This window comes from Otolemur garnettii, unplaced genomic scaffold (genome assembly GCF_000181295.1).
Source record: "Otolemur garnettii isolate 467f Iridium unplaced genomic scaffold, OtoGar3 scaffold00022, whole genome shotgun sequence".
NCBI lineage: Eukaryota > Metazoa > Chordata > Mammalia > Primates > Galagidae > Otolemur > Otolemur garnettii.
In genome coordinates, this window is record NW_003852417.1 from 3,705,900 (window position 1) to 3,716,156 (window position 10,257).

Below are 10,257 nucleotides of genomic sequence, written 5' to 3' on the forward strand. Positions count from 1 at the left end.
CGTAGACTGAGAAACTCACAAGTGACTTGCTCAAATAAGATTTTAAACATGTTACTTAAAGCATGTTCCAATAAGGTTAATATCATGTCTGAGTTTCTCTACTTTAACACCAGAATCCTATAAGAACAGAGTAACAGCAGCATAACTTCTTAAGTTGTGGTTTGGCAACCTGGATTACTTCTTGTTCAGGATCTACAAATTGATGCAAAGTAGATCCTTCAGAGCCAGATTTGTGCAACTGTGGCACAGGTTACTTTTAAAGGCATTAAAATTTATTTTAGATTTATTGGTATACTTATCTATTAGTTAGCTAGAGCATTTTAAACTTTCAAACAGATTTTTTTTTAAAAAATCATTTTTCTAGATAGCATGTTTTTAAAAATTAATACTTAAAAAAATTCACTATACATCAATTTTCCACAGTAATACCGGCACCAGTTTTCCTTCCATTTCTGTCTCACTATCCCCACAAAAGTTAAAAAACCCAACTAAGAAAATCCCAGTATTAACTATTTCTTAGTTCCCAATAGGAGGTATTTATGGCTCTAGGAGCAATCAGGTGTGAAGAAATAAACAACTTTTAGTCTTATAAATATTTATCTTGGAAGCTTTGGGGCCTCAAGGAAAAGAGAAAGTGGCATAAAATCAGGTTGTGTCATATTTAATGAGCGATGGGAATAACATGTGGTGAGGTGTGTGTACTTGTGTATGTACATAAAAGCGGCAATTCCATAAAAAGCAAATTCTTACCCAATGTCAGAATTTTTTATTAAGCGCATTTCTATTAGTTGGACAAACAACCTAATTAATCCTTGTGTCAAACCATATAATGTGAAGAATCTCCATGGGGGAAATATTTTTTTTGCCCCTCAGAATATTTCCCCCCAAATGCTTCACATTAATTTTCTTGTACATTTGCATCACACCATGACTCTCCAAATTCTCTAATATATACAGCATTCAAAATTTAAACTTTTGCCTTTTTCACTCATATTGCAGTTACTCATGTAAACTTGAAATTATTCACCTTAATAAAGTTTATTAAAAATATATATATATATATACTCTCCAATTCAGAATAGGATAGAACCTCCCATATTGTAACAAAATCTTTATATAAAATATTAATTCAGTCTCCTTTTAACAACTCTAATGAATGGAAATATTTATTCTATATAAATTTTATATATTTTTCATTTTTTAATTTTACTTAAAAAAAAAAAAGCTGTCCCCCCAAAACCAGAGCTGCACAGCATACCTGCAAGGGAAACGGCATGCACATCTAGTTCTAGCCCAGACAGCATCAGAGTGCAGGCTGGAGAATGTACGAATAACAATATTCAGTTTCAGCACATCAGTAGCAATGGCTACTCTTCAATTTCCACAATAGTATCTATAATGGGGATCTAACTCTTTAAATATCTCTACACTGACCCCAGAGGGAATCAAGGAAAATTACATCCACTTCCTTCATTGAAATATTAGATGATGTGTTTCAGTATCATACCAAATTCTGTGGATGTATACGAAGAGAGACTGATAAAAAAACTTTTTTTTTTTAACTTGATGCTTACCATTGCTGCATACTATGGTGGTGTAAAATATACACTTATCTGTGATCATGAGAAGTATCACAGGAATGGTCCTGCCTAAACTTTAACAGCATTTAAAAAAACAGAAATCAAATCAAGTGCCTTTGAGGCCTCTAACCTTCCCAGTTATCAGTTTTTTCTCAACCCGATACTTAAATATTGCCATACACAATTGTGTGTTTGAGGAACACATTTAAATATATAAAATATATCTACAGCATGTCTTAATTTTCTTTGTATTTGAGATAATTTTTGAATCTTGAGTGTGAATGTAAAAATAATCACAAATGTTTTACCAGAAATAAAAGGAAAACAAACATTTTGTAGTCACAGATTAATACTGAGATCTGTAAAAAAAGGTTGGATAATAATAGATACACATCAAAGATATATTAGTTCCAATACTATCCATTATGGTTTCTATGACCAATACTTTGAAGTAATTTTGTTAAACAATCAAAATAAGCTGACATTGATATAACTATTATTTGTAAAAATAGTGCACTATTTTTCTTCCACAAAGCAGGTTTGCGTCCTAAGAGCTGGTAAACACTTTTTTTTTTTTTCTACAGAAAAGGGCTGAGACTTTGGGAAAAAATTAAATTAAGGCATTCAAAATGGGTAAAGTTGCCTATCATGAAGCATTAGGAAACTGATAAAATTAACTTCAAACTTGTTATAGTAACTGTTCAAACATGAACATGCAGCTTCCATCATGTACACATGGACAAGTGATATAAACTCCAACGTTATGGCTTTATACAAGTGCATAGTTGCAAATGCATTAGGTAATGATATCTGATTAATGTATATAAAAAATAAAATGGGAAGTTTAAAAAACCCTCTTGCAGTATTACAGTACTATATATATATATATATATATATATATGTTCATACATATATATATACACACACACACACACAGTATAATGGTCACTTCTGAAATATGCAGTCAATATCACTGTAGTGGAATCCATTCCCAGATTCTTCTGGTAATTGTGCTGGTGAAATCTCACTATTGAAGCTAAAAAGATGATTTCTTTAAAGTTTAACTCTTCTCGATCCTTTTGTGCAATGTAGTGTGAGTGACTGCCAAGAGAGCTTTATGGAACAAAGTTGAAGAGTTGCACACGACATCCTTACTCTATTAACCAATCATAGTTGGTTCAATTTGTTGCTTCAAAGGAGCCCAGAAAATTGCTCCAAAATTTGTTATTTATATTACAGACAAAAAAGGAACATATATGTATGTATTTATCAGTCTCTCAGGAAAAAAATAGCTTTTTACTAAGTTTTGGGCCATCATATTTCAGTCTTGTTTTAACTGGAAGAATATAATCACCTTGATTGCTTTCATAGAAGGCAGTTAGCTAGAAAGAAAAGAAAAAAAAGTCAGTTGATCGATAACAATGAAATAATTTAAGAGACTGTTAAATTCCTTGAAAAGGCATTTCGTTCACATTAAACTATACTGTCTCCCAACTATTCCATTTGTACCCCTAAATCATGCACAAGCACACCCATTTCACGGCTTTTCTTATTTTTAGGTGCATGCAATTCTATTCCTTCTCAATGTAACTATGGACTTTGAAAGTTCTATATTGGCTACAAATACACAAGTTTTAATACAGTTAATAAGCTCTTATACTTAAAACAATATGCCACAGAATAATTCCTTGATATAAGTTTGATTTAAGATTTAACTGGTAACTGCTTTACACAGCTGAAAGAGCAGTGTGGACTTATTTATGAACTAGGTTCCAGTTGGCTATTTGATACTCAGCCACATTTTTCTTATCTATAAAATAGGAACAGATAAGTTGTTCTGTAAATATAAGCAAAGATAATATGTTAACCAGGTTACAAACAGATCCCAATACATGGCTTCTGTTCTGCAGCATGCTTACTTAGATTAAGACACATTACTTCTTTTAAATCCATTCTATGTATAAGGTTTGAGTCATGGGGCTCAACTTCTGCACACATCTCTTACAAACACCATTAACTGACTACTGCACATTTCTAAAAGCACAAGAACTTTCACAGCATACCATTAACATTCTTCAGCAAGAGTAACATGGAATTCTCACAAAGCAAACATTTCAGAGCATCATACACACACAAACAAGCCAAATCAGAAACAGCTATTTCACAGCACTTATTAGAATTTGAAAGTCTGTATAGTTTCAATTCTTACAAGTTGGAACAAAGGAAAGAGGAGGAAAAGAGAGAGAGATGGAGAAAGAGAGAAATCCCATGCTATGTTCACAAACTAGGAGTCACAGGAACTTGAAACACTGAATTTTACTTCTCCTCTGATTAGGACTTCTTTGAAATGCATTCAAAGTACCAGAATTAACTCCATTTGTGGTTTCTACATGTTTAATTCCTAAAATAAAAAATTTTAATTCCAACTATATTGGAAATTTATAGCCAATAAAGAATCTGAACATAGCATTTCATTTCTATACTTAACATGGAAATTTCAGTTAGAAACTTGTCTGAAAACTAATTTTTAACTGTATATTATTAACTTTATAAAATTTCAGAACTAGTCAGAAATAATGAAAGCCCAAGTGCAAACCACATGCGGTACATCGAAGTACTGTAATAACTCATTTTTCACTTTTTTTCATTTACCCCATTTATTTCTTCAGAAATCAAAAACATCGTCATCATCATCACCACCATCAACATCATCAAATGACCAATCCCAGTCTTTAAATGCCAAATCAAGCAATCTGTAATAGGAGGTTTGGAAATTTACACTCAACATTGTTTAGGAATTGCAGCTTAATGTTATGACCTAGAAATCGTACTGTGAATATGCTGGAAACATTTTAACTTTCCCTTCATTTAACAGCAACACGATTAAAATTCAGTGGAGGCAAACAGGGAAATCTTTCCCTTTATATGTAATCCATGTGATCACGTCGGCCAGATACACTTTCCAGAATACCAGAGAACTGAAGACAGAAATCAGATATAAGACATAATGTGCTTCCCCTCATTACCCTACACCCTGATGCCCAGTTTGACTTAAGAACTACTAAAGCTCCACGCTTAACATTTCCTTCACAAAAGTGGTTAGATTATCAGCTCACATTTTTCCATTATACTATCAGCTATAGTATAAAAGGGAGTAAAATAATAGGAACACAGCTTTTTTAATTCCAGCAGGACCTGCTCAATGAGTCACCAACAGCTATGCTCTACATATGAAAAACTATGGACAAGCCACAGGTAAACAAGTAGAACCAGCAACTTAGCTCAGCCAAATAAACTGGACTTAGAGCTAGCTGGGTTATAGTGGTGGTCTTTTCTTTCCAATCCAATATTCTGAACTGCAGTATTGCAATTATCTTTGTTTTAGAAAACAGGAGTGACTTTTCATCTTCTTTTCTTTTTTAAAGACAGAGTCTCACTATATCACCCTCGATAGAGTGCTGTGGCATCACAACTCACGGCAACCTCCAGCTCTTGGGTTTAGGTGATTCTCCTGCCTCAGCCTCCCAAGTACCTGGGACTACTGGCCCCCACCACAACACTCAGCTCTTTTCTTTTTTTTTGGTTGCAGTTTGGCCGAGGCCGGGTTCAAACCCACCACCTTCAGTATATGGGTTGGCACCCTACTCACTGAGCCACAGGTGCCGCCCCTTTTCATCATTTTTAACTATGGTTGTTCATGAATCAACTTGTGCTACAGAACTCACCTAGCACAAGGTGAGTTCTTCAACTTTACTGTATATGATTTATACGCCAGGTCTCATCCCAAGAGATTTTGACAATTAGACTAACAAAAGGGGTTCAAATATTTGCATTTTTTTTATTGAATGGTAACTATGTACATTGATGCATTTTGGGGGTACAAATATTTGCATTTTTAAATTAAAAACCTGAGGTGATTTCTGATGCAGCTGGTTAACTTTGAGAAACACTTGACCAGAGTGAATTGATGGATAATAACCCTAGTTTCCAAATGAAGAAACCAACTCAAATTACTCTTTTTCATATGTGCAGAACATGAAACAGTATTTGAGAAAACACACGAATTGAGATATAATTATTCACTTAATACATATTACAGCATAATATCCATTCATTGTTCTAGGCTTGAATATAAAGGAACTTTTAGTTATGGTTTTAGCTTTCCTACCTGGGAGACTAAGACCCACGGGCCTTCCTGGGTGTCCAAGCCCTAGCTCTGGCTGCCTAGTACAAATGGGCATTGCATATCCTTCCAAAACCCTTTAAATTTTAGGACAATGCCGGGCACACTTCCCTTAAAACCTCTTCCTCATCCCCTTCCAATCAGTCACCTAATTCTAGTTATTTTGACTTAAGAAATCTTTCTGAATCCAGGTTTCTTTCCTTTTTCACTGTGAGTACTCGGTTTAGGAGCTCAAGTCTGAACCTAATCTCTAATTGAAAGACTTTTACTTCCATAACAAAATCAAAACTCCTTAGCATGGTACACACATTTCTTTTCAGTCAGATTTGAAGTATTTTCTCCACTGTTATGTCATCTTCTCCCAATCCAACACAAAATCACAAACGTGTAATTCGTACTTAGTACCTCTGCGCATGACATTTGCCTAAAATCACCCAATTTGCCTATAAGATTATCAATCTTTCTGCTTTTGAAACCTTTCTTAATGTGCTCAGGTAATGTTCTCTACCCTTTATTTCTCAACATTCTGTTTGTGTCCATGTATATTATAAACAATTGAATCTGTCTGCTTGTCTGTCTTATCCATTTATTAGTCAACAGGGACATGCTGCAGGCCTATGATGTGGGAATGTCGAGATACCACGTGCCTTTCAAAAGCCAGGGTGAAGCCTCAAGGTGGGCCATCCCTGTACTCCTAATCGAGAAGAAAGGAGTCTGAAGGTGCCCAGCCAGAACGTCTACATGACTATCCCTGCATGGGGAAATCAGCAGTGCAGGCAGCTGAGACCATCAACCAGTAGCTTAGGCTAGAGAAGCCCATCTCTCTCCTGTTTGCACCATCATTTGGCCTCTTCAGATGTTCCCTTACCCTATGTCCCTGTTTATCCCTTACCCAACCTTCCTGGGGGCTGATTCTCCCCTCTCATTCTTAACCTTGACTACGGACTGCTGTGCATCCTTGCACAGAATAGTCTGTTATGTACCCAATGAAAAGATTCTGGAAGCAGGACAGGTGCTACATTGTTTTCAATGTTGCCACCAGGCACAGGAAACAGTGTATGTCCTTACAGGCTTCTGGTTTTATGCACTAAGTTTAGTGTAAGTTTTGTGACTTCCCCAGTGCCTTTTCCCTTGCTGACCATTGCCCCAGGTTGGGGTCTGCTGGACGCCCAACACTGGGGAACTTGTCAAAATCTCCTTCAGAAAGGGCCCATTTAATATGAGTTCTAACAGCAGTCCAGGAGGGTGTCCTTTCTGTATCTTGCCAATACTGAGTTGCTTAACCTTTGCCAGGGTGGCAGGTGAACATGGTTTTATGTTATAGTTTTAATGTAATTTTAATTTCCCTAATATAGTAGTCCTTCCTTATACATGTTTTCACTTTCTGTGGTTTCAGTTACTAGTGGTGAATCATGGTCTGAAAATATTAAATGCCAAATTTCTAAAATAACATTTCTTCAGTTTTAAATTGCATTCCATTCTGAATAGCATCATGAAATCTCATGTTGTCTTGCTTGAGATGTGAATCATCCTTTTGGCCATCATATCCACGCTGTAGATGGCCACCTGCCTGTTAGTCACTTACTAGTGGTCTTGGTCATCAGACTGAAAAAAAAACATAGCCCATGGGTTTGGTACCACCTGTGGTTTCAGACATCCAGGGGGAGTCTTGGAATGTATTGCCCATGAGATATCGGGCAACTGCTGTAATCAGGTTGGTAAGCTTTTTACATTTAATAGCTACTTCTATAATAATACTTGTGTGTTCCTCACTAATTTTATATTGGGATGAGGTAATCTTCTTTTTCTTAATAATGATTTAGAAGCACTCTTTATATACAATGATACTAACCCATCTTTCTCATATATATTATAAATATATGGCGTTTTAAAAATTTATAAGGCTTTAATTTTTTTTTTATTAAATGATAGCTGTATACAATAATGCAAATAGGCTTTAATTTTGAGGTAAATACTCTTTGACTTTGTTTTCTTTTTCTGTTTTATTCTCTGGAAGTGCTTCTCCATTCCAAGAGCAATACATGTTCATGTTCACCTATTTTCTTCTGCTTCATTAATGGATTTATTTTTCACATTTAAAGTTGTATATAACTTAATTACTTTCCCCAAATAATTAGTCTATTAATTTTCTATTATTTAGAAATGGAAAAGAACAAAGATAATAATGACACAACAGCTATACTCACCCTTAAATGATGGCATGATTTCTTAAAACTTGATAAATAAGCATTTGTTGCATTTGTTTTATACTTTTCTGTACGACTTATGTATTGCATTTTTAAAAAAGATCTTTAAAAGAAAAATAAAAAAAGAGAAATGCCCTCTAGCCAGACTGATAATTTGTGTCTTGCACTGAAATAAGTTAGGACCTTCCCAAATTGTCGTCATGAAAAATTAGTATGTTAGTCATAAATTTCCTTTTCTACCATAGCATTTTAATTCAAAACTACCAAGAAAACATTCCTTTAGAATAGAATTTCTACATAGTATGCTTTATAAATTGTTGGTTAAATTCTACTCAGATCTCTATGAGGCACTAGAGTATTATGGTTAAAAGTTTAGGCTTTGGAATTAGACTATCTGGACCTAAAAATCCGTGGCTTTGCCATGCATTAGCTGTGTGATTTGGGGCACACAATCTTTTTGTACTGTAGTTTCTTCATCTATTAAATGGAGTGTTAACAGCTACCTCATGGGGTGGTTCTGAGGATAAATAAATTAGAATAATATTATTTTCTGTAGAAATAAAGGCTAACATTTATCCATTACTTTAAAGCATTTCACTGCTATTGGAAAAGGGAAGAGCTATGGAGAGGAGACTCAGAATCGTAATATCACAGAAGCCAAAGGAAACATGGAATAGTGTAGTTGTTACCAGTAAAAGATACTAAGGAAAACTTACCAAAACGTGATCTGCGGTGTCTGTGGGTATATATTTTACTGTGCATATAAATATACAGATGTGACGTATTTAACAAAGCCAGATGTTTGTTTTAAGAAGGATACTATGTAAATTAGTTCAATTAAAACTAAATTGACTTAGTGCTAAGGTTAATATTAAATAAATTCAATAGAAGAACTAGGTATTAAGTCATTGCTGATGTACATCAGAAATTTTGTCCTTGTGTTTTCATGAATGATGCTCAACAGCTCTACGCCCATTTGTATTCAGGATTATGTTACCAGTTGATGGAGTGATTAGAGAGTTAAAGGCCATCCAGTCTAAAGTTCGATGTCTCTTTACAACACCAGCACACAATGTGATCAAAAACTTGCCTTTCTAATTGATTCTTGTTCCAATACCTCTTCCAAGGAAAGGTTCTTTAAATGTTTGGTTATTGATCTTTCATACTCTCAAATAATTTCTTCAGAAGGCAATATTTCCTTAGCTTCTTCACTTGATTATATATATATAATACTTTCAAATGACCCGCTGTCGCTCAGTTATTCTTTTTTTTGAGACAGAGTTTCACTGTAACCCTGGGTAGAGTGTCATGGTGTCACAGCTCACAGCAATCTCAAACTCTTAGGCTCAAGTGATCCTCTTGCCTCAGCTTCCTGAGTAGCTGAGATGACAGGCACTTGCCACCACACCCAGGTAGTTTTTCTAATTTTAGTAGAGATGGGGGTCTCATTCTTGCTCAGGCTGGTCTCCAACTCCTGAGTTCAAGCAATCCACCTGCGTTGGCTTCCCAGAGTAAACCATCCTGCCCAGCCTAGTTATTCTGTTCTTTATACTCTCTAATTTGTGCACATAACTCTTAAAATGGGACATTCAAAATGGAGTGCAAACTGTAGGTTGTTGGTTCATGTAAGAGACAGAAATACAATTTTATGAGTTAATGAAGCAATGAAGACTCAAATTTTTTAAAAAAATGGAAATAATGTTACAGTGGCACAACAAAATACAAATAATACTTAAAATGTGCTCTTTAGGATTTCAAAGGATATACTAAATAAAAAAATTTTCACAAAAGGTACCCTATACATTTTACAGTCAATCTTGATATTGTTTTACCTACGTGCACAGTTGTGAGAGAAAGAAATCCTTATTACTTATTGACGCTATGACAAAATTTTTAAAAAATCAATAAAGAATGATTCAAAGGACAGGGCCAGAAGTAAAAAAAAAAAAGGACAAAAATCAAAAGTAAATACATCAGAATGCTGATTTTGGGCAGGGAGCAGGTAAAGTGTTAAGTTAGTGAACATGAAAACAGATGAGATGCATGCCTCATACACTAATTTTATATGTTATGATACACAGAGAAGTCATTAACTTCTAAAATAGCACAAAAGAAAATATATTATCAAATGATTGGTGGTGTTACTACATATAGTTGTCAATCTAAACAAACTGCCCCTCTGAAGTTTCAATCAAAAAAAATAGTTAATGGCTCGGCGCCTATAGCTCAACCGGCTAAGGCACCAGCCACGTACACCTAAGGTGGTGGGTTCGAATCCCCAGCCCGG

The 10,257-nt window shown here is 34.9% G+C and overlaps 1 protein-coding gene across 1 annotated transcript in view; it reads right to left on the minus strand.

Annotated features, from left to right (window-relative positions):
* Positions 1-1,989: 1,989 nt before the first annotated feature.
* Positions 1,990-10,257, minus strand: part of ROCK2 (Rho associated coiled-coil containing protein kinase 2) — a 163,605-nt gene continuing 155,337 nt past the window's right edge. Inside the window, exon 33 of the mRNA XM_003787398.3 lies at positions 1,990-2,962. Coding sequence (XP_003787446.1) covers positions 2,959-2,962 — 4 coding nt within the window. The 3' untranslated portion in view covers positions 1,990-2,958. The remainder of the gene's footprint in view (positions 2,963-10,257) is intronic.